Consider the following 26,197-nt stretch of genomic DNA (forward strand, 5'->3'; position numbering starts at 1 on the left):
TATATTAAAATAAAAAATAAAAAATAAACAAAAAAAAAACAAAAAAACCCCCCAAGATTTAAAGAGACTCATACATTGCTGTACTTCTGAAATGATTTCAAGCAGAGGTTTACAAATGTACATACACTATGATTATAAAGATGTAAAAAAACTTTTGTAAAAAGTGCTCCAATCAGTGTCTTGGATTTGTTTCCGGATAACCTAATGAGTGGGAAAGGGGAGAGATGAGATAAGACTGCACTGGAGATGATGACTTGAGACTGAGTTTGGGGTACAAAAGTATATTAGTTTATTGCTTTTTTTTTTTTAAGAGAATGAAACTTAAGGAATTACAAAATTATGTCTGAGATCTGCTTCAAAATGGCCCAGGGTCTGATGGGGTGAAGGGATGAAATAAAACTGCCATGCTAATTATTGCAGCTAAATCATGAAGCTAAGTGATGTAAATTTCCTTAATAAAAAGTTTTTAAGGGAGTTCCCTGAAGGTACAGTAGTTAGGACTCAGTACTTTCACTGCTGGGGCTTGGGTTCGATCCCTGGTAGGGGAACTAAGATCCTGCAAAGAAAGGCACAGTCAAAAAAAAAAAAAAAGCTTTTAAAGGTTTCATTCCATGATGATAGAAGGCAGCTTAATTTCCTTCTTCCTTTTTCTTCAAACTTTTTATTTCAGAAATTTCAAAATAAAATACCCTTCACCAAAATTTATAAACTGTTTTGTTTCGACAGATGCAAACGCTCTCTGTAGTGTGCACATATAAATTTTTGAGGAAACATTTGAAACTTACAGACATCAAGATCCTTGACTCCTAAATATTTAAGCATATACCTCCCAAGAACAAGAACATTCTCTAACTTAATCACAATCATGTTAAGAAATTTAACAATGATATAAAGATATCTAACATACAATCTGTACTTGAATTTGTTTAATTGTTGCAATAATGCAATTTACAAATTTTTGTTGCTGGATGGAGATACCAATCAAGGATTATGGATGACATTAGTTGTTGTTTTCTAGGCTCCTCCCAACTAGAACTAGGTAATTCCAACTTCTTTCATGATGTTGACAATTTAGAAAAGTTCACATAGTCATTTTGTAAAATGTCCAGACTGAACTTGTTTGCTGTTTCTTCACCACTACATTCAAGGAAAACACTTATGAAGAACATTATACAAGTGTTATAACATCTAAGAGCACTACAAGAGCTTGGCTCAGTGCATCACATCATGTGTCACATAATTGGCTTTGTTAACAAGTTCCAAAAGTTGGTTAGGGCAATAATCCCCAGGTTTTTCTCTGTTATAAATGAATCTTTCTGCAAGGTGATATTTTCAGAGGCTCTGATTATCCCAGTAAGTTTTCAACCAGTGGTTTAGCATTCATTCATTATCCTTGATTGAATCAACCATTGCATTTTGCAAAGTGAATTTTATTAAAATGCCCTTTCTTGGCAAAATATTAGCAGCCTATGTCATTCATGTCACCTACACGTATATGTATGTTCTTCCCTCTTAATCCATGGTTAACAGATTCCTTACCCTCTCAGTAATGTTTTTAAAAAACATTTTTAAAAAACATGTTCATTTTATTTATTTTTCACTGTGCTGGGTCTTTTTTGCTGTGCACGGGCTTTCTCTAGTTGCGGCGAGTAGGGGCTACTCTCTAGCTGTGGTGTTTGGGCTTCTCCTGTGGTGGCTTCTCTTGTTGCAGAGCAAGGGCTCTAATGCCCATGGGCTTCAATAGCTGTGGCGCATGGACTTAGTTGCCCCACAGCACGGAGAATCCTGCCGGACCAGGTATGGAACCTGTGGCCCCTACATTGGCAGGAGGATTCTTAACCACTGAACCACCAGGGAAGTCTGGTTTTCATTATTTCTTTACATATTACACTCAGTTTGAAAAACAAAACAATTTTAATATAATAAGACCACACTTTTCTAATCCATGCTTTAATCTACCCTATTCCCAGCTAAATTAGGGAAATGCTTTCCCCCATGACAGAATCTCACTTCCTGAAGGCCTATCTAATTTCTGAGGTTCATCTCAAAAAGTGCCTAATTATGAAACCTTCCCCAGTGCATCCAAATCAGAGATGTAATTCCTTCTTCCTTCGAACCCCAAAGAACCTGACTGATACTCTTCTTATGCCTTTCATCTTATTCTACCAGGTACAGGTTTTGGGGTGGACTGACGTTTTCATTGGCTGAGTGGGCAGAAGAGGGATTAATGGGTCACAGGATACATATATGTTTAAAAGAAAATGCTCAAAAAAAAAAAAAAAGAAAATGCTCAAAAAAAAAGAAAATGCTCAAATTTTTCCAAGTGGCTGTACCATCCGCATTCCCATTGGCCATGTACGAGAGTTCTATTTGTTCCACATACATGTTTTCAGAAAGTAGTCATGTACAAAAGTAAAGGGAAGCTGCTTGTCTATTAAACTTAATGATTAAAGTACACTAAAAGAGTGTAAACAACATTCAACTTCGGAGTCAGAAGACTTGATTTGAGCTCAGGTTTGCCATTTATTAGGATAAGTTGCTTTCCTTCATTTGGCCTTAGTTTCCTCATCTGAGGAGTTTTAAGTAGATAATCTCTAAGGTTCTTTTGAATTTAACATTCTAAGGCCCCAATTTAATTAAGGGATTTGAAGGTAAGGTCTTGCAAGAGAAGGAAAGGAAGGGATAAGGTCCATCTATTGCTTAGGAATATTGCAGAATAAAGACCAAGGTAAGAAAATGACTACCTAAGACAGTGGTCATAACATTTGCAATGCTTACGATAGTTTCATCCAGATAAGCTGAAACATCCATCAGAAATAGGAATTTAGGAAACAGAGAGAACAGAATAAGAAACAGTGGCATATTCATACAATGGACTACTACTCAGCAATAAAAGGGAATGAATTACTGATACATGCAATCTGGATAAATCTCAATGCTAAGTGAAAGAAGCCTTATGCAGAAGAATATATACTGTATGATTCCACTGATATAAAACTCTAGGACAGGTAATAGTGGTTGCTTCTAGAGATGAGGTGGGAACAGGTATTGACTGGGATGGAGCATAAAGGAACTTTCTAAGGAGAAGATAATGTTCTGTGTCCTGCATTTGTCCAGCAAATGTTAACCTTACAATTTTTATAAACATACAAATTGCATGTAATTTTGCATAAAAAGAAAAAAATCTATAACAGTTACTGAACTTTAGTTAATCTGCATGCTGCAGGAATTAGGGTATACTGATGTCTGAAATTTACTTTCAAATATATCAAGCTTTAGATAGATTAATAAATGGATAGAGGGATGGTAAGTAATAAATATGTGATAAAGCAAGTCTGGTAAATGGTAGAATTTAGGTTCTATATATAGGTTTTAACTGTAAAATTCTTTTAACATTGCTGTATATTTTCAACACTTGTCCCTAAAACATGAAAAAAAATTCTAAAAAATTTAAAAATAAGAAGTGAAGATTTTCAAAATAAAGATGAGTTGCTTTTAGAATTGCAACAAAAGAAAGGAAGGCTCACGTGATCCTATTCCTTCAAGGTTGTGTTGTCATTAAGGACAATAAGGATCATATGACTGCTCAAAATAACATGCAAGAAAAGTAAGATGATTCCTGGCTCAAATGACTAAAGTGGAAAGGCAGTATGCTTATTCTCCTATATTCTGACAGTTAAAGCATAAAAATGTGACCTAATTTCTTTTTTGGGATTTTTGGCATTGTGACAATATCCAAGCAAGTGATCAGTGAATTCATCTCACTGAACAGGGTAAAAGCCAGTTTCAGTGTTCTAGTCACCGTGTTCATGGTGAGCAAGAGCTACATACAGTCATGTGCAGTTATGACCTCATTAAGATGTACAATATTTAACAGTTTGTCAGTTAACCCAAAAGTGTATAAAATCCAAAATTCATTTTTGTTTTAAACTGAAAAGATAATTTAAATGTAACATACTGTTATAGGATAAATGGTTAGGATTGGTCTCTCAGGAAGACTGAAGATGATTTTTAAAAATACAGCATCATTTGCTTCAATATGAGCAAAAGTTTAAAAATAACTATCTGCAGGTTGCTTAAATTCTCTTATAATCTTTTTTCCATTTCCAGCCACATAGCAATGGAAAACTAGTGTACCTACTAAGGTATTATTAAAACAAAACACAGAAACAATTCAAATACATTATCCCCTATAAGTAACTCTGTCATCAATCCAACCCAGATGAATTAACAAGAAAAAAGTAAACTCACTTGTCACATTATAAACTGCAAATATTGATGGACACAGTATTCTCAGTGTACAGACATTTGATACACAGAATCACCATTTCACTTCTAACCTGTCCTTTAGGTATGATTGGAAAGTACCCAAAAAGTTACAAGTGTAATGGGGACTCTATTAATTGCCTGAAAGTCAAAGTGTTAGTTGCTCAGTGATGTCTGACTCCTCTCCATCCCATGGACTGTAGCCCACTAGGCTCCTCTGTCCATGGAATTCTCCAGGCAAGAATACTGGAGTGGGTAGCCATTCCCTTCTTGAGGGTATCTTCCCAACCTAGGGATTAAACCCAGGTCTCCGGCATTGCAGGCAGATTCTTTACCATCTGAGCCACTAAGGAAGCCCATATAACTGCCTATACCATGTATAAAAAAAATTTAGTAGTGATGGAACAGGAAGCTGATCTTGGTTGTGTGTGAGGCCACTCAGCTTCTGCCATTCTCTCATTTCAGAAACTCCAGCCTTCTCACTGATTCTATCACTTTGTTTTTAGTTAAGCAGAGTCAGTTTCAGGATTTGCAACTAAGAACTCTTAACTGGTATATACTGTTTGGTTTCTATCTTTTGCTTTACTGATCTTACCCACATTAAAGAATCAGTTGTGACACCTCACCCCTCTTCCTGCCCACACTAAGTTGCAGAGTTTGTTTCTGCCGAACTGCACAGAAATGTCTTTGGCATCCTGTTTTGCAACGAAAATTATGTTAAATGGGCAAGTCAGCTTTTTGGTACTGGTCTGGTATTATGAAAGTGTAATTATGTATTATAAAAGTGTAAGTTGCTCAGTCATGTCCCACTCTGCGTCCCCATGGACTATACAGACCACGGAATTCTGCAGGCCAGGAATTCTGGTCCCTTCTCCAGGGGATCTTCCCAACCCAGGGATCAAACCCAGATCTCCCACATTGCAGGAGGATTCTTTACCAGCTGAGCCACCAGGGAAGCCCAATTGTATTAGAAGTTAAAAATAATTAATATTGAGCACTTAGGCTACACTGGTAGCTCAGCTGGTAAAGAATCCACCTGCAATGCAGGAGACCCCAGTTAGACTCCTGGGTCAGGAAGATCCCCTGGAGAAGGCATAGGCTACCCCCTCCAGTATTCTTGGACTTCCCTGGTGGATCAGTCAGTAAAGAATCTGCCTGGAACGTCGGAGACCTGGGTTTAATCCCTGGGTTGGGAAGAGCCTCTGGAGGAGGGCATGGCAACCCACTCTAGTATTCCTGCCTGGAGAATCGCCGTGGACAGAGGAGCCTGGCAGGCTACAGTCCATGGGGCCACAAAGAGTCCGACAAGACTGAGCAACTAAGCACAGCACAGCACTTGTGTGCCAAGTACTGTTCCAAGTGCTATGTGCTTCAGTGTAGCGTCACAACTAAACCACACGCTCGGTATCATTACTCCCACTCTACAGATGAGGAAACAAGGTTCAGAGAGGTTAAATCACTTTATCAAGGTTACCTTGTGAGTGCAAAGCAGAGATAAAACTCAAATCCAGTAATATACAATACATTGGAATGTTTGGAAAATAACCCATCTGCAATCCAGGGAAAGTTTACATGGTTTCTGAGATGGACCATCTATGTTACCTTCTACTTCTTACCTGTCAGCTTAGTGAAGGCTTCCATGTCATCAATTGCTGTAGAAATGCGATACTTATTTCCTCTAGAACCTATTATCTCTATGTAAGGATCTGCTTTGAGGAAGGCATCTGTAATCCTAAAGATCATTTTATAAACATTTATGTTTATGAGTAAATTTGAATATTTGCTTTATGCTTTGTATAAAATTTAGGAAACCTCTCTACTTTTAAGAAACAAAATCTTATATAAAAAAATTAAAAAAAAAAGGAAACAAAATCTTGAGACACAATGTTCTAAAGGCAATTGCTTCCCAGACTTATGGAGAACAAACTAGTGGTGATCAGTAGGCAGAGGGAAGGGGGCAGGTGAGGGAGTAAGAGGTATAAACTACTAGGTATAAAATAAGCTACAAAGATACACCGTACAATGGGGAATGTAGTCAATATTTTATAATAGCTATAATGGAAGATAATCTTTAAAAATTGTGAATCACTATATTGTACACCTGCAACTTACAATTAAAAAAAAAAAAAGACAACTGCATCTCAACCATGCTAAGTAAGTCCACAATGATTTGTGGACTACCATATTTACTGTGCTCCAGGCATTACTACAAAGCTTTAGATACATCATTTATTTAATCTTTCTATCAGTAACACAGGTGTAATCAGCCTCAATTATATAGACATAGAAATTAAGTAATTTTCATTTAGTCAAGTTAGGAAGAAGTAGTACCAGACTTTGTTCCTAGATCTGAGTCTCTGCATTGAAAACAAACAAACCAAAAAAACCTCTTACCAAAATAACAGCTATACAAATAGGAGAAAGGATTCAAACTAGTCTGTTCATGACAAAAGGTTTTTACTGAAAAAACAGTAAAAGCTTAAAAGAGATCCATTTAAAACTATTTTAGGGTCACAGAAGTAACTTGACTCATACCCCACTTTTGGAAATTCCTCACAGGGTCTCTGAGTCACTTAGAGACCTGGTTGTACTTTTCTGCTTTGGTTCTGACTGGATCAGGGAGAAGTAAAATTCCTGTAGTGGTGGTTTAGTCACTCAGCTGTGTCTGACTCTTGCAACCCCATGGACTGTCACCTGCCAGGCTCCTCTGTCCATGAGATTCTCCAGGCAAGAATACTGGAGTGGGTTGCCATTTCCTTCTCTAGAGGATCTTCCTGACCCAGGAATTGAATGTGGATATCCTGCACTGCAGGCAGATTCTTCACTGACTGAGCTACAAGGAAAGCCCAAAATTCCTGTAGGTTTTATTGTTTTCTACAAATGTTGATAATTGACAGGGTAGGGAGAGACATTAATTTTCAAAATTCAATTTTGTCATTAATTTCAGAGCATCAATTATCCACATCTCATTTCTCACCTTGATGATTAATATCTGGCACCTAAGTGACTACGTGTGTGGAGATCTAAGCCATCCTAGGGTGTCCCCTTCCTGCCTAGCCTAAACCCCCTCTTCTGCTTGAGTCTGTCCTCTTTAACATTCACCTCCTCACCTCTAAATTCATTTTATGCTAGTTTTTGTTTTGCTTAAGGGAACCATTTTCAATTTGTTCACTTAAACTTTACTTGAATTTGTTTAGAAATCTCAACTTGACCCAAGTATGCTACTCTAGTAAAACATCATAGAAAATTTTATAGGGAAATAACAATCAAATTTCTTACATTGTATCAATGATGTTGCCAACTTTGTGTTGATAAGCTCTGCGGTGCAAACAGTTGCGTGTATAGAACATGTCATACAGGTTTCCAACCTCCTGCAGAAAGAGGTGAAACAAACATTAAGGTGAGATCAGATTAGGTTCCCTTGTTAGTAGACAAGCATATAAGTCAAGAAAAAGGGATGGTGGCATAAAAGAAGACTGGACACAGGTAAAATTCATCAAACCCCCTGAGACTCCCAAAAAAGAGCAAGGAAGACTCATAATACTACTAATCTGCAACTTTTATTCTTAGTAAACCAAAATCTACTGAGCATCGTAACTCTGTGATGCATTCTGTTTTAGGCATCTTAAATATATTTTTTAAATTTCCCAATAATTCTAGAAATTAGGTATTATTATTCTTCTAGTCTTCATTCTCAAAAGAAAGACTTTGTATAGTATAGTACTGTTATATTCTTTAGTAATATGACTAAACTAGCAGGGAACTAATGATTATAGGATTATAACTACCATGAAACACACAATATAGTGATTAAGGACAAGACTCAAGCCAAACTTCTAGATTGAAACTCCAGTTCTGCCATTAACTGTATGCCTTCTTTGTGCTTCAACTTGCTTATCTGTTAAATGGGAAAATAATAGTATCAATCTTACATGATTGTGAAGATTGGGTTAATCCTCTAAACCACTTAAAACAGTGCTGAGAACAAGACTCAGTAAATGTCTACTGTAGACAATAGACCATACAGGAGAAGTGAAAAGAGCTTGAAAATACTTACAAATGCTAAGCATGAAGTAAAGAGATAGACAATTTACCAGGTAGTGATTTTTCCAAATTATTGAAAGGCTATTTCTAGACTTCAGGCTAAGAATCACACCTTCCTTGTTGTCCTCTGACATAGCTTACCTTTTCTCTAGTACAAATATGCTTCATATTATCTACTTCACAGACACGGGCAAACTTAATAAAGCGCTTGTAATCAAAGCTATTTTGGATTCCAAGATGATGGCAGTCCCTGGAGAGATTCCCAAGCAGAGAGATGAAATTTTTCAGCAAATGAAACCATACCTTAAATATCAATACTAAAGTTATATACGGGTTTTATTTTGCTTGCTTATTTACTTAAATAAAAATTGTATCTATTTAAAGTATACAAGATTTTTTTTTCCCCTTCCTCCTCCAGCTTTATTGGATAGTTTAAAATTACATTTCTATTTTCTAGGACTTCAGTTGCTTTTTCCATCTGACTTTTAAAAACTGATTACAGCAAATGAAACACAGTTGTCTAAGTGATATAGTATACAAAAATAACATCTTGATTTCTGTGAAAATGCATTTCTCTGCAATTTAAAGTATACAAGATTTTTAATCAATTTTTCTGAAGTATTCAGTGCATACCTGGCAAAATAATCCCATTTGTCCACATCAATGCCATTTCTTTTATTGGCCACTATCTCATAAAGGAAGCTTTTTTCTTTAGGACGCCCTTTATAGAGCCACTGGAAGAGAAGAAAACCCACTGAAAGTTATAGAACAGGAGATAAATCTATTTATAAGCAAAGCAAGTATATTAACCTGAAAATTATAAACAGATATTAGATATTAGACTAAAAAACACAAAGGGAAGTTCTTTTTCCTAATTAAAACAAGACACCTATTTTCAGAACTAAGTTACTTTAGGCTTATATATAAAATTCTGCATACATATTCATTAAAAATATTAATATGTGTATTTTAATTGGGGGGATAACTTCTAAAGAACTCAGTTAAGAGCTGGAAGAACTATATAAGCCTTTTTTTTTCAACTAAACAGTAGAAATGTATCACATATTTTATCATTTAGTCTCCTAAAATAGCAAAATGTCACCCCTTCAAATAAAGATCTGAAGGAACCAAGAAAAGACTTGATGAAAAGAACCAGTCAGTTCAAATCAGATTGTACACAAACTTACCTTTGAAGAATCTTTGATGGGTGATGCAGGTGGTCCTGTAATTTGTTCCTTGATAAACGAAATATCTTCTTCAGGGATGAGACCATAGCTTTTCATGACATCTTGGAGCCCGTTAGAATTGATGAGGTGCTCAAACATCATAACTGAGCCCTGTTCATGCTAGGAAAAGTCAGCAGTATGGTCTGTTACAGACTCTAGTCCATCAGGGACCCCTGATTATTCAAATTACTCTTGGCTCCCTGGTAATTCAGAGATAAAGTTCTAATGCATGTTAATGATCTATTTTTTCAACTACAGTCTTACAGATATTTTAAAAAATCTGTCAAATTTGTCTATATTTTACCAGTCTACAAAACTTTACAATCCAGGTGCATCATTATTTCTTAAATATATTTAATGAGATATAATCATTTATAATACATATGTATTATAGAGCACAACTGAATATTACCAGATTATAAGGATAGAATACCTTTTTGTTTGTTTGTTTTTGGTGAGCTTCATGGTTTGCAGAATCTTAGTTACCTGACCAGAGATCAAACACAGGCCCTGGCAGTGCAAGTGCCAAGTCCTAATCACTGGACTGCCAGGAAATTCGCAGTAGAATACCATTTTAATGAATATTACTATAAAATTTAGTTCTACAGTATTGTCAGCTTTGGAATTTGTGAAGCTACAAGTTCTATTAGCATTTCCATCTAGTGGTGAAAAGGGGTAATTCCAAACTTGGAAGCAAAAAAAAAAAAAAAAAAAGGTGGCGGGTGTTCCAGAGATCTGAAGTCAAGATCTGGGCTGGAATCTCAAACTATAGACTCATTTTACTCATTGTCTCTGGTCACTCATTTGTAATTGTTATAACGATCAAATGGCCCCCTGGAGGGCCTTTGTTTTTCTAAGAACTGTGATAGGACAGATCTTTGCTAAGAACTGCTCTATCATAAAGTGAAGTCATTCAGTTGTGTCCGACTCTTTGCGACCGGTGAACTGTAGCCTACCAGGCTCCTCCGTCCATGGGACTCTCCAGGCAAGAATACTGGAGTGGGTTGCCATTTCCTTCTCCAGGGGATCTTCCTGACCCAGGGATCGAACCCAGGTCTCCCGCATTCGAGGCAGATGCTTTAACCTCTGAGCCACCAGGGAAGACATATCATCATAGTTCTTAGCAAAAACAAACTCAAGAAAGATGAAAACACAACCCTGAATGGTCCTATATATATTTTTTATTTTTAACTGAATCAAGGTACATACTAATTATATAGAGGAAAAAGAGTAAGTTCGTAGTGGGGAAATTTGGCAGTCATTGCCTTAATCAAGTGATTTCAGTTAATACTACCAGTAATGGCTTTAGACTTCATGTGCCTCTGATGGAACACACTAAGGTCACTATGTGGCACTTTGCCAAAAATAGATAGTCTGACAGTATGAGAAAACCGAAAACCAAAACTCAAATTGAGGAACATTCCACAAAATAATTTGCTTGTATACTTCAAAAGATGACAAGGCCTTGAAAGACAGGATTGAAGATTTGTTGTAGATCAAAAGAAACTTAATGAGAAATGACAACCAAGTGTAACGTATGGATGAATCAGGACCAAAAAAGGTTTTCTTCCCGCTTTTCTATGGATAGCTGATGAAATCTGAAAGTCTGTAAGTTAGATAATAGTATTGTATCAATATTAATTTCCTGATTTTGATAAATGTACTGAGGTTATGTAAGAGAATGTTCTTATTTTTAGGAAATACTCACTGATGCATATAGGATTAAAGGAGCATTCCTACAACATACTTTAAAATGGATCAGAAAAAAATTTATACACACAGAAAACTTTAAGTTTCACAAAGATAGCACAGACAATAATGACTAAAATTATACACAACTTAGGAGTAGACACAACAAAAGATGTATAAAATCTTTATGGAGAAAATTACAACATTTGTAATAGAAGAACAAAAGGCCAAAGATACCTAATAAAAGAACAAGATGTGGACAGCTGTCCTACCAACTATCAAGACTTCCTATAAAGTAGTGACAACTATGAATGTGTGGAATGGAATAGAATCCAGGAAGATTCATCATATACATAAAGTTCAAAAAATGTTGGGGTTGGTATTATAGAATCAGTGGGGACAGTGTAGAGCATTTGAGTGTAGATCAGTGGGACAATTCAATAAATAATTATCTATATTAAAAAAGAAATCAGATTTCTACCATGCATATGCAGAGAAATAAGTTCCCATGAGGTAAGGACTTACAGGTGAAAGGCAAAATATTTAAAGAAGAAGACTTGGGAATGGCTAAGTAGATCCTATTTAAATTGACCCTGCTGGAAAACAACTATTAACTCTGGATAACTTCCTGACCAACCTAGACAGCATATTAAAAAGCAGACACATTACTTAGTCAACAAAGGTCCGTCCAGTCAAAGCTATAGTTTTTCCAGTAGTCAGGTATGGATGTGAGATTTTGTTAGGGGAAGCACACTGATTGAAACCGCCCACCCTGGCCAGGCACCATAGTAACCATTTGCATGAGTTGTTTTAAGACAGGAGGTCCTGTTAAGGAACATAGAACTAATAAGCCACCACTAACCGGAAGAGTTCAGGAAAGGTCAAAAGGAGACACTACAGGTCTGACCACCTCCCAGAATCCTTCTCTCTGGCATCCATCTTGGCTGAACAAGGTGTGCACCACCAGGAAGGACTCTGAGTCAGAATGATTGGCTAAGGACAACCCAGAAACTAATCCCATCACCATAAAACCCTTGACTGTGAGCCATGTGGCAGAGCTGTTCTCCTGGGCTCCCTTACCCTCCTGCTCTCCACCCAGGTGCCCTTTCCTAATAAAATCTTTTGCTTTGTCAGCACATGTGTCTCCTCGACAATTCATTTCTGAGTGTTGGACAAGAGCCCAGTTTCCGGCCCTGGGAGGGGTCCCCCTTCCTGCAACAAGTTGGACTATAAAGAAAGCTGAGCCCCCCCCCCCCAAAAAAAAAAAGAAAGCTGAGCCCCAAAGAATCGATGCTTTTGAACTGTGGTGTTGGAGAAGACTCTTGAGAGTCCCTTGGACAGCAAGGAGACCCAACCAGTCTATCCTAAAGCAAATCAGTCCTGAATGTTCATTGGAAGGACTGATGCTGAAGCTGAAACTCCAATACTTTGGCCACCTGATGCAAAGAGCTGACTCATTTGAAAAGACCCTGATGCTGGGAAAGTTTGAAAGCTGGAGAAGGGGGAACGACAGAGGATGAGATGATTGGATGGCATCACCGACTCAATGGACATGAGTTTGAGTAAACTCTGGGAGTTGGTGATGGACAGGGAGGCCTGGCACAGTCCATGGGGTCGCAAAGAGTAGGACACGACTGAGCAACTAAACGGAACTGAACTGAACTTCCTGAAGGTATTGGATTACCACCAAAAGCAGGCAGAGTTATAGGGAACTAAACATTCCAGTTCTTTATTGTTGTGGGCAACATTCCAATTCTTTTATGGCTTTTAGCCTGAGGGAGGCCCTAGGGCAGCAGAACTGGAAAGAAACTATCCTTTTTACTAGGTGGAAGAACCAGAATACCTCATCAAAATTTTAAATTTTCTTTCTCAAAAGCCACCTTTATTAAAGAAATGAACTAAGACTTTCCTGGCAGTACAGTGGTTAAAACTCCCTTCCTGTGCAAGGTATGTGGGCTCAATTCCTAATCAGAGAGCTAAGATCCCACAGGCTTTGTGGCCAAAAAACAAATTTAAAAAAACCCCCAAATCCATGAAATGGAAACAATATTATAACAAATTCAATAAAGACTTTAAAAGTGGTCCACATTAAAAACAAAAATCTTAAAGAAATCAATTGGTAATTGGTAAGTCAGAGACGGGAGAAAAAATATCCATAATACATGTATCTGACTATATATATATTTATTCAAATTGATAACTAAAAGGTAAATATTCAAATTTTTTTTAATGGGTAAATGGAAAATCTCTTTACAAAAGAAGATTTATCAGTGACAAAGTACAGGAAATGCAAGTTAACACACCACAGAGAGTGCCAAAAGAAAGAGAAAATCCCACAAGAGACTATTTCACACTCAATAGAAAGAATAACCTAAAAATCTAAAAGTTGGTAAGGCCATGGCAGAAGAGGCACTCTCATATTGCTGGCAGTAAAATGGGGAAGGTCTCGTAATTTCTCATAAAGTTAAATATGCATCTACTTGATGACCCAGCAATTCTACTACTAGGTAAGGAGAAATGAACCTAAGACAAATGAAAATATTTTCCACAAAAATCGTGTATAGTAACATGTACAACATCCTTATTTGTAACAGCCCCAAACTGAAAACAACCCAAATTCTACAAAAGGAGAAAAGATAAACAAATAGTGACTTATTCATACAATGGGTTATTACCTCAGCAATGAATAGGGACAAACAATATACTGCATGAATACAAACAGGACAAAACAGTACCTATTATAGTATTCTATTTATATCAAGTCTAGAAACAGGCAAAACAAATCTTTTTATAAAAATTAGAAGGTGATGATGATGGGGAGAGTAGGAACTGACTAGGAAGGGTCACACAGGAATTTTCCAGGAAGATGAAAATATTGCACATCTCAACTTCAGTAGTGGCTGCATGGATGAATACACTTATCAAAACTCACTGAACTGTACAATGAAGATCTGGACAACATACTTAAGATGAATTATACCTTTCTAAAAATGAGAGAATAAATAGTGGTTGACATGTAAGAAGTGTTCAGTATGTATTGATATCTTCTTCTGTTCCAAATATAGTGCAGCCAACAATGGAAGATGACCTAACTTTACTTCTCAAAAACTGATTCCAGAAAAATGGGTTGAAATGAAGTGAAGTTGCTCAGTTGTGTCCGACTCTTTGCGACCCTACGGACTGTAGCCTACCGGGCTCCTCCGTCCATGGGATTTTCCAGGCGAGAGTACTGGAGTGGGTTGCCATTTCCTTCTCCAGAAGAAAAATGGGTTAGCTACCTGCAAATCTGTAATTATACAAAGAACTTAGTTGGTATTCCTTACTTTATGGTCACACAAAATGAATCAAAACCAGAGTCAGCCTTTTGATTTTTTATTTTATATAGTATGACAGAGTAGAAAGAGCATTAAACTAGCTGCTAGGAAACCTGGTTTTCTAATGCTGGCTCTATCATTTCACAGGCTTTGTGGTTTTTAGTGCATCAGTACACGTCTAAGTTTCGAGTTCCTTTACACTTACAAAAATGGAGATAATGATTTCCTCCTTAGAGACTGCTGTGAGGATCAAATGAAAGCAACACCCTGAAAAACTGTAACATAAGTATACTATAACACAGTAGTCACTGCTTAGTCTTTATTTTACTAAATATTGAATATATGGATACATACCGTCCATTTCATCCCTGGTCGAGCAAGTGGAATAAATCTTCCATCAAACATATGAGAAAATGGCCCATGACCTTAAAAACAAAAGCTGCATTAGAACAGGAAAACTGTAAATTGGTGGAAAAGAAATTTTTTTAGTTAAATGTGAATATCAATGGAAATTAATAATTTATAAATAATCACAAAAAGGAACAAATTGTTCCTTCCTATTTTCTAAAACAAGAGAACAGGAAGCAGAACAATACAAGAATGTTAATTCTCCACTGAGGGGGTCTCTGAGTCACCGGAGTTTACATAAACTTAATGAAAGGACAGTTTCTGTGTAACTAAAGGAATGCTAACGACAAAAACTTTTGGCTTCTTTAGATTACATATTGGTAGTGTTAGAAAAGCAGTTTTAACACAATCTACAAGGGTCAGGAAATCATTAGAACTTTATTACTCTGAACCTTTAAAAACATCCCTTTTTATGTAAATTTTATAATGTATGTAATTTATTTTAGAATAAATATACACATGTCAGGGCTTATCTTTGTTTTTATTGATGATATGGGCAATCAAAAGTGGAGATCACTACTTCATCTTATTCATAAGTGACCTTAACATTCCACGACATCAACATGAAGCTTTCCTGAGGCACAAATCTGGAATCATCAGAATTTCTGAAGGAGTTAAACTTGGCCCTCTGCATTCACAGATTCAGTCAACCTTGGACAGAAAATATTTGGGGGAAAAAAAAAATTTCAGGCAGTTCCAAAAAGCAAAACTTGAATTTGCCAAGCTTGCTGGCAGTTATTTATATATTATTGGTATTATCTGTAATCTAGAATTGATTTAATTCTAGATTAATTGATTTAATTCTCTATACACAGGAGAGGATGTGTATGGGTTATATACAAATTTTATATAAGGGACTTGAGCATTGGGCTTTTGGGTTTGTTTTTTTTTTCTGTATCTGGAGGGGATCCTGGAACAAATCCCCCCTACACTTCCTTGTTAGATGGGAGAGGGAGCTCACTTGGACCAGCCCCAGGCCTTTTTTGCATGTTTCAGTACGTAAATAAAGGCTTGTTATTGCAGAGTTTAGACTCCTGGGGATTGGTAAAAGATTCCCAAAAGCTCCCTCTCAAAATACTGAATCTTAAATTAACGATCAAAGGCTGATACTGGTCCTACTGAAATCTCCAAGGGAACGTGCTGAAAAGACTGCCCTATGCCTTCAATTATCTGACTACTGAAACACAAAAACCTCCCTTTCTCTGCACTGAGGGCACATGCAAACTCTTAGGATCCTTCAATGTGTGTGTGTGTGCTCAGTGTCTGACTCTTTGTTACCCCATGGACTGTAGCCAGGCTCCCCTGTCCATGGAATTTTTCAGGCAAGAAAATTGGAGTGGGTTGCCATTTCCGACACCAGGGGATCTTCCTGACCCAGGGATCGAACCCATGTCTCTTGCATCTCCTGCATTAGCAGGCAGATTCTTTACCACTGCGCTGCCTGGGAAATCCATAGATTACTCCAGTAAGTAGGAATAAATTATAAGGATAGAAGAAAAAACTCCTGTGATAAAAGAGAACATTCTTTTTTCTCTTTGTCTCTGGAGAAAGATGATATTCTTTTACTTGGATTTATTTATTTATTTTACTTGGATTTAAGTGGCCCAAGACTGAGGTTGTGAGTATAGGTCACAAGGGGTTCTCTAAATCTGTTGTTAATCTGCTAGAGCAGATTATGTATTCTAGGTGTGCGAAGAAGATATTTCACAAAGTAACTGAAGGGAAACAGCAATTCTATTCAGCAAAGATAAAGGAAAAATCAAATCCACAACATTCCAACACACAGTAGGAAGAAAAAAATCGCTATTAGAACGTCCTTTCATATAACCTGCAATGAAGGGTACAACGTGGGAAATTCATTGAAATTCATTGAATTCTTTGAAATTCATTGAAAGACTCTTAAAAAAAAGAAAAGAAAGCAATGCTTTGGGCTTAAGAACCATTCTAGGAAGAAGCAATGGCAAATTTACATTAATGTTAACTGAAGAATTATAACACAACTTTCATATTGCTCTTAGTTGTATTTCAAAGAGAGGTGACACGTGAATTTACACTAGAACTCTGGCTCTTTGAACTGCTTACCAAGATCATGACAAAGACCAGCGATCTGAACACAGAGGATATCTCGTTCACTTATCTGCAACTCTGGTTGTTTTTCACTCAGTTCACGAACTAGACATCCTGCTAGATACCCCACACTGCGGAGCAGGAAGGAACAAAACACAAACAAAAAAGAAAAGGTTATTTTTCTGTTTGAAAGATGAGTGACTGTTAAGATGTGTATTTGTCCATGATAAATCTCTAAGAAGGCTGTGAATCAGACTATGGGTTATGGACCCTTCTTAGCAGTTTGAGTGTAAAAAGCCCTCTTTTTCTCTTTTTGTTTCAGAGAGTCTACCTGACTGAGCTTGTAGGCTGTATTACATTTCTGTAATAGCTGGTATTACATTTCTGGTCCTTATAGGCTGTTATATATTTCTGATTTGTAGAGATGTGCAAGACAGAGAGAGTTGATTTTAATTCCCCAAAGAACTAGTCTGCTGCCTGAATAATATTAAAAGACTGATTTCCCCAACTATGTTTTCTTTACTTTGATTATTATTAGCTTATGAATATTAGCCCTTACTTTTACATTATATTGTGTAAGTTCAGGTAATCCTATTGTGTTGTTTTGGAATTTTTTGTATATTTAATATTTTCTGAGGGGTGGATTTCTATATTCTGTCTTATAATACCAGGGAGGAGAAGCATTCCCCAGGGAGACATAATGTCTACACACAATATAGTTAGGAAAAAGAGATGTAAACATATTAAACCCACTTAAATACACCTATTTTTATAAACTGTCATCTCAATCCTATCAACTCTTACACCATTAACTTTAGCATTTATTAGTACACCATCAACAAGCTATGGTCTTACAAGGGGTTCTAGAAACTTTCCTTTTTATCCTCTGGTCATTTTATCTATTTTTATATAAAAGGCTCTGGGGTCTCCAGGGAGGGGGTTAATTAAGGGACTCAGGTCTTTTTTAAAAAATACCTTTAGCTTAATTAATTGGCTTAACTGTTGTCCCAAACAATTATTGATCAGGTATCTCAGTGTAATTTTCTTCCAGCCTTCTAAATATATAAATAAATATTTTAAACATATATTTAAGTATATTTACATATATATATACTAAACTGAGGTTAAAAAGAATGGACTTGTTTGGGGCCCTTTAATATTGGGCACCAACAGAAGGTTCCCATGGCCCATCCAACCTTACACATTGTTGTATCAAAACCTTTCTTTTAATCCTATTAACATCCATTTTAAATATCTAATTTCTTAATAAAATTAAAGATTTTTATCCTGTTGGGACAAATTCCTTTAAAATTTTCACCTTCTTGGGAAGAAGTCTCTTCACTTTCCTCTCAGCTTTTTTCTCTATTAATCAATCTAATTAACATTAATTAACCTAATGTTTTTATTAGCATCTGTCAGGGAACCCTAAGTAGACACTACAAAAATAAGGCTTCCCAAATTTGTTTATTTTTGTCTGTTCTAAACTGACGGCATAGCTATTTTATATACTATCCATCTTCTAATTTTTTTCATAGGTAACAATAAAACAGCTCTTTATAAAGAAAGCTCTCTAAAAAAATTTACCAATTTACCAAGTTTCTCCACCTTTAAGGATCCATTGTCTGGTCATTGACAAGTAGTATCTTAACAGTGACTCAAGCCAATAAAATGCAAGAGGCGTCCCCACAAGAGAGTGCAAAGCATGCAGCCTTCATAAGATTTAGAAATTTATGTCCCAAAACAGCCTAAGAGAGTAAAGTCCTTTGGTGTATAGGAGGATGTAATGAAGGTTAAGATGAAAAAGATCCTTTATAACAAATTTTCCTGAGAGTTGCCACAGTCAGACAAATAGACTTCCCAGTCTATCTGACTACTTGCCAAATGTATACCATGTGAGTCACTTTCAGGTAGCAGAAACCAAGATCACAGAACACAGTGGGGTTGGGGGGTTGCCTAAGATCAGGTAGAACTTTCATATCTTTAAGATACAGGAAGAGAAATGCAAATGCTCCCAGAAAGACTTCTGTTTCTTTAGGTTCAGAATTTTGAAAAGATGTTTTATCAAGTTGGCTTTTTCTAGCTGCACATGAAAAAAAATTAATTTTGGAATGTCAAAAGAACCCCATTTTGGCCAATTTTAGGATAAGAGTTAATTCTCAATTAAGCAAGTACTTGTAAGTACAAATTCTGTGCATACATAATAAAAATTTCCCAGTGTCTATCACTTAGGGTAACCTATCAGCAGTTTTTAACTGAGCAAAGTAAGGACATTCTGACACAAGCTCCATCATGAGTGACTTAGGGAAATTATGCTAAGTGAAATAAGCCAATTACAGAATGACAAATATGCTACGAAATCACTTATATGACTGTAGCCCGCCAGGCTCCTCTGTCCATGATATTCTCCAGGCAAAAAGTACTGCAGTGGGTTGCCATTTCATATTTCAGGGAATCTTCCCGATTCAGGGATCAAAACCAAGTTTCTTGCATCTCCTGCATTGGCAAGTGGATTCTTTACCACTGTGCCACCTGGGAAGCTGTAATGAGGCACCTAGAATGGTCAAATTCACCAGAACATAAAGTAGAATAGTGGTTACTGAGGGACTGGGGAGAAGAGAAATGGGAACTTGCTACTCAATGGTATAGAGTTTCAATTGATGAAAATGTTTTGGAGATTGGTTGCACAATAATGTGGACATACTTAACATTATTGAACTGTAAACTTAAAAATGGTTAGGAAGGTAAATTTTATATTGTTTATTTTATCCCATTTTTTTTAAAAGCAAACTTCTGGAATTGTAATGTTTACAACATAGATTGAAGATATGGTGCCCAACAAATGTTAAATACACTTTTAACATTTCCACCTGAAAGTACTTCCTTTTTTTTGAAAGTACTTCCTAAATGAATCTTTCTTGTCCGCTAAACTTTGAGCTCCACAAGAATAGAGACAGTTGCTACCTTATCAGTTTGGTATGGTCTAACAATTTTTCTAACAATACTTTGGCCACCTGATGCAAACAACTGACTCACTGGAAAAGACCCTGATGCTGGGAAAGATTGAAGGCAGGAGGAGAAGTGGACGACAGAGGAAGAGATGTTTGGATGGCATCACTGACTCGATGGACATGAGTTTGAGCAGGCTCGGGGAGTTGCTGATGGACAGGGAAGCCTGGTGTGCTGCAGTCTATGGGATCGCAAAGAGTCGGGACACGACTGAGGGACGGAACTGAACAATTTTCCAATAAGTATTTATTGATGAATAAAGATTTGAGTAGATGCTTGTGTTGTGGCTAATTAAAAATGCTTCTAAACAAATAAACAAAACCAAAGTAACGCAGCAGTTTTCTCTTATCATTGGTTTCATTTTTCTCATTTCAGTTACCAGTAGTCACCCATAGTCTGAAAATATTAGATGGAAAGTTCCAGAAATACACATTTCATAAGTTTTAAAATCAGTCCATTCTGAGTAGCATGATGAAATCTACTTTTCTGCTTCATCATGAGCGGGTCATGAGTGACTCTTTTGTCCAGCGTATCCCACACATTAGCCACTTAGTAACCAGCACAATTATCAGACTGATTATCAATGTTTCACAGTGCTTATGTTCAAGTAACCCTTATTTTGCCCTAAAGTGCAAGAGTAGTAAATCTAGTGATTCAGATGTGCCAAAGAGAAGCCTAGAAGTGCTTCCTGTGAGTGAGTAGTTCAGTTCGGTTGCTCAGTTGTGTCCAACTCTTTGCGACCCCATGGACTGCAGCACTCCAGGCTTCTCTGTCCATCACCAACTCCTGGAGTTTATTCAAACTCATGTCCATTGTAAGTGAGCAAAAAGGTCAAAATTCTCAACTCAATAAATATAGAAAAAAATTGTTATGCTGAGGTTGCTAAGATCTCTCATAAGAACAGATCTGTGAAACTGTGAAGAAGGAAAAAGAAATTTGTGCTAGTTTCAATGATACACCTCAAACTGTGAAAGCCACAGCTATGATGTGTGCTAAGTGCTTAGTTAAGATGAAAAAGGAAAAAAAAAAAAGATGAAAAAGGCATTAGATTTATACAATAAGATATCTGGAGAGAAAGAGAGGGAGAAACTACATTCACATAACTTTTTTAAAAAAATGTAAATTAATCACATAACTTTTATCGCATTGCATTCTTCTCACCCTAAAGTGAAAGTGAAGTCGCTCAGTCATGTCTTTGCAAACCCATGGACTGTAGCCTACCAGGCTCCTCCATCCATGGAATTTTCCAGGCAAGAGTACTGGAGTGGGTTGCCATTTGCTTCTCCAGGGGATCTTCCTGACCTGGGGATGGAACCCGGGTCTCCTGAGTTGCAGGCAGACGCTTTACCACCTGAGTCACCAGGGAGGCTTCTTACCCTAGACTGTGCTCAAATCGATTGTGTGACGCTCCTGGGAAAACATAGTAACCGCCTCCCAACTGCTTGATGTATCGCAGGCGCTGAAATTGAGGTGTGTCGATGATTCGGATGAGGAGAGGGTGAAATTCAATGTGGCCATGGATAGGATCATTAATCACCTAGAAAATTATGTTTAAATTAATGTGAGCAACAATACATTACACCATCTAAAATTTTTGTCCACTCATTCCAACCTATGGTGTGAAGTTAAAGCTATTTGCTTTCAAGAAAGAATAATACTATGGGAAATGACAAGGTATGAAAATCTTAACTTTATTTACGAATCACTACCAGACAGATCAAGTGTATTGGACTTGGGTACACTTTACTTCTTAATGGATTCTAGTAACAGAAGCATAAAGATTTCAACCTTTCTGTTACGTATATTATTTCATCAGCCTTTAGTGAGTCTAATGGCTTATATGATCTGAATGAGTGTGTTAAGTGAGTGTGTTTAACTTGAATACAGGACTAATCTACTACTTGGCTTTGTTACCCCGGCTTTCTTTTGATTTCCATTTGCATGAAACACTTTTTCATTCCTTCACTTTCAGTCTGTGTTTCTTTAGATCTGAAGTGAGTCTTTTGGCAGTCTATATGTGGGTCTTGTTCTCGTACTCATTCATCCACTTCATGTCTTTTGATTGGAGCATTTAGTCCATTTACATGTAAAATAATTATTGATAGGTATGTACTTATTGCCATTTTGTTCATTGTTTAGGGATTGTTTTTGTAGTTTTTGATCCTTTCTTCTTTTGTCCTCTTCCCTTGTGATTTGATGATCATCTTTAATGTTATGTTTGGATTCCTTTCTTTTTGTGTGTGTGTATCTATTATAGATTTTTAGTTTGTGCTTACTGGGAGGTTTATATATAGCAATATATTTATAAATGTCTGTGTGTGTATATATATATACATGTTGGTTGTTTGGTCACTCTGTCATGTCTGACTCTTTGCCACCCCATGGACTACAGCATGCTAGGCTTCCTTGTCCTTCACCATCTTCTGGAACTTGCTCAAACTCATATATACCCACCCACACACATGATTATTTTAAGTTGCTGATCTCTTCATTTCAAATGAATTTTAACAAACTTCTATTTATTCCCCTTTAGCCATTAGTACTGTTTTTTAAAAATATTTATTTACTTGATTGCCTTGAGCCTTAGTTGAGGAACACAAGATCTTTACTGCATCATGTGGAATCTTCCATTGCGGTGCACAGACTCAAGTTGTGGTGCAAAGGGTCATGTAGTTATGGCACGCAGGCCTCGATGCTCCGTGGCACGTGGGATCTTTAATTCTCTGACCAGGTGTCAGGAAGCATTTAACAAGAGGCTTCCTGTGTGCTGTTTTGGATCTGTCAGGAGCCCTCTGGCCCTTAATAATTCCTGAATATTCAGGGACGCCTGAAGAGGAGGAGGCACGCCTTTCCCAAGGCTGAGGAATCCAGGCATTTCTCATTACGGTGATAAGTACCCTCTTCCTTCTTATGAACCATATGGTAAAAGGTGATTGTTTGCAACTCTCTCTTTGATAGGGATCTTCTTATGTTTTGTAAGTCTGGAATTTTAATCTTTATCTTTGCTGAGAATAACTACAATGTAAGACAGTATATATGCCCACGCCATGTTGATTAAAACACCTTTGCTCCATCAGAGCTTTGGTCCCCGTGTCTTTCTTTCTTTCTTTCTCTCTCTCTCTCTCTATTTCTGGCTGATTCCCTGGAGTGCGGAAGCCGGCTGCGTAACCCAGGGGATATTAGCCTCTTCTTTCTCTCTCTTACTTTCTTATCGTGGACTTCAGACCACCAGGTTCCGGTCCATTAAAGGACCAACAACCAGGGATAAAACCCAAGTTTCCTGCACTACAAGGCAGATTCTTAACCACTGGACCACCAGGGAAGTCCCCCTTGAGTACTGTTTCTGGTATTATATTTTACATCTTTTTGTTTTGAGTATCCCTTCACTACTTACTACAGATATAGATAATTCTGCTTTTTGTCTTTTAACTAGCTTTGTACGTGGTCATTTGAATACCTTCACTGTATATTTGCCTTTACCAATGGGCTTTTTCCTTTCATAAGTGCCTTTAGCATTTCTTGAAAGCTGGTTTGGTGGTAATGAACTTTTTTTAGCTTTTATCTTGATCTATCAATTCTTACTGAGAACTTGCCAGGTAGGTTCTTGGTTTTAAGTTCTTCCCTTCAGCACTTTAAATATACTCTACCACTCCCTTATGGCCTGCAGAGTTTCTGTTGAAAAGTCAGCTAATAGTCTATGGGAATTTCATTATATAAACTTGCTGCTAGCCTCTGAATGCTTTTAATATTTGCTCTTTAATTTTTGCCATTTTAATAACAATATGTCTTGATGTGTTCCTCTTTGGGTTGGGCCTATTTGGGGCTCTCCTTGTTTCCTGGACTTGGACATCTATTTCCTCTTCCAGGTTGGGAAAGTTTTCAGCTATTATGTCTTCAAATATGTTCTCTGCTCCTTTCTCTCTCTTTTCTCCTTCTGGAACCCATAGAATGTGAATGCCTGACGTTGTCTCAGAGGTCTTTTAAACTGTTCTCATTTCTGTTTTCCTTTCTTTTTCTGTTTGGCTTCCAATCTTGTCTTCCAGCTTGCTGATCTCCTACTCTGTATGACTTAGTCAACTGTTGATTCCTTCCAGTGTGTTTTTTATGTCAGTTACAGTATTCTTCATCTCTGCTTGATTCTTCCCTAGATTTTCTATTTGTTAAAAATTTCTAACATTTTGCTCTGTGAATCCATTCTTTTCCCAAGTGTTTGATCATCTTTACTATTATTACCTTGAACTCTTTATCAGGTAGATTATCTGTCTCTACTTCACTTAGTTCTTTTGTGGTTTTGTTTCTTAGTTTGGAATACAGTGCTCTGTTGTCTCATTTTGTCTAACTTGTGGATTTTATTTCTATGTATCTGAAAGGGTGGTTATGTTTCCTGACTTTGGAGAAGTGGCCTTTTATGGGAGATGTCCTGTGTGTCCCAATATCTCACATGCCTCTGGTCATCAGGGCTATATGCTTCAAGGGTGCCCTCACTGTGAGTCCTTCTACTGTGGTGGGCTGAGTATCGTGGGTAGTGTGGGAGGTGTGACCTGCTCCCCAATTCGGTTGGTGGCCAGGCCCTGCCTTGTATGGAGACTCCCAGCCACTGGTTGGCAGGGCCAGATCACAAGGTAGCTGGCTGAAGGACCCCAAAGTGTCCTGGGGCTAGTGCTGGCTCACTGGTGGGCAGAGCTAGGCTCTGAGATGAGACACTCTGAGGCCGGGGTTCCTGGGTCTGGTGTTGGCCTGCTGGTGAGTAGGGATGAATTCCATAGTAGTTGACTGAGTCGTCCAAAGTGCCTCAGAGCTTGTGTTGGCTTGCTAATGAGTAAGTCCAGGACCTGCAGGGTCCCAGGGCTGTTGTCAGCCTACTGGTGGGCAGGGCCAGGCTCAAGGGGCATTCCAGGCTAGTGCTAGCTCACTGGTGGGTGGAGCTGGTCCCAAGGTCTCTGGACACAGGGGCCCTGGCGTCCTGAAGCTGCCGCCAGCCTGCTGACGGGTGGACCTGAATCCCAGGACTGCTGGCTGAGGCACTCAAGGTGTCCCAGAGCTAGACCTAGCCTGCTGTAAGGCAGGGCCAGGAGGTAGGGGCCCAGGACTGTTGCTGGGCTGCTAATGTGTTGGCTGGGTCCTGACAGGGTAGGCTGTGGGGCTGCAGTGGTCTTGAGGCCTGTTTCTGCCCTCTGGTGGATGGGAGGATCGGGGTCCTGGAGATCCTGGGACTGGTGCCCACCCACCAGTGAGTAATGCTGGGTCCTGGAGTTAGTGCCTGCTATGTCAAATACTGTACTTCATCTTCACTTTTATATAATTTCTGGCTTCAGAGGTCAACTGAACTAAATTTAGCATGAAGAAAACTGACTCAAGAATAAGAAGTTATAATCTTGGGTTAGGCAATGGTTTCTTAGATATGATACCAAAAGCATAAGAGACAAAAGCAAAAATAAATACAGTGGACTACATCAAACTTTAAAACTTTTATGCTTCAAAGAACACTATTAAGAAAGTAAAAAGATAGGGAATTCCTTGGCAATCCAGTGGTTAGGAGTCCAAACTTTCATTGCTGGGGGCCCAGGTTCAACCCCTGGTTGGAGAACTAAGAGCCTACAAGTTCCTCAATGTGGCCTAAATAAATAAAAATAAAAAGATAATCCAGAAGATGAGAGAAAATAGTTGCACAGTGTATCAAATATCAGGGACTTATATCCTGAATATATAAAGAACTCATAATTTAAATAGATTGTGGTGATGACTGAAAAACCTTGTGAAATTTCTAAGAAACAATGACTCATACATTTAAAACGAACGAATAAAAGAATGTATGTATGTGTATAACTGAGTCACTTTGCTATACAGCAGAGATTAGCACAACACTGTAAGTCAACTACATCTCAATAAAAAATAAAAATGAAAAAATAAACAGTGAATTGTAAGGTATGTGAATTATATCTCACAAAAGCTGTTTTTATTTAAAAAGAAATAAAGGTAGATGTCAAATTAGGGTAGAAATCAATTTTTTGTTCAACCATACTGCTGATGAAGCTAAGGTCAAAAAGGTATCAATTTCATTACTAGACAGTGACTCACTAACTCAAGCACTTAGTAGCTTTAAGAACTATTTTCAATGACTATAGTTTATACATGCGGTTAAACAATTTTGCTTTTCATGAAAAATAGAAAAATAAA

General features: G+C 37.5%; 1 protein-coding gene across 1 annotated transcript in view; it reads right to left on the minus strand.

Annotated features, from left to right (window-relative positions):
- SAMHD1 (SAM and HD domain containing deoxynucleoside triphosphate triphosphohydrolase 1) overlaps window positions 1-26,197 on the minus strand; it is a 54,380-nt gene that overhangs the window by 14,025 nt on the left and 14,158 nt on the right. The window contains exons 4-11 of the mRNA XM_043884395.1: window positions 21,397-21,557; window positions 17,030-17,145; window positions 14,894-14,964; window positions 9,498-9,656; window positions 8,944-9,044; window positions 8,452-8,560; window positions 7,546-7,637; window positions 5,883-5,998 (exon numbers count right to left, since the gene is read on the minus strand). Of these exons, the coding sequence (XP_043740330.1) occupies window positions 5,883-5,998; window positions 7,546-7,637; window positions 8,452-8,560; window positions 8,944-9,044; window positions 9,498-9,656; window positions 14,894-14,964; window positions 17,030-17,145; window positions 21,397-21,557 (925 nt within the window). The remainder of the gene's footprint in view (window positions 1-5,882; window positions 5,999-7,545; window positions 7,638-8,451; window positions 8,561-8,943; window positions 9,045-9,497; window positions 9,657-14,893; window positions 14,965-17,029; window positions 17,146-21,396; window positions 21,558-26,197) is intronic.

Source organism: Cervus elaphus, chromosome 23 (assembly GCF_910594005.1).
Source record: "Cervus elaphus chromosome 23, mCerEla1.1, whole genome shotgun sequence".
NCBI classification, from domain to species: Eukaryota; Metazoa; Chordata; class Mammalia; order Artiodactyla; family Cervidae; genus Cervus; species Cervus elaphus.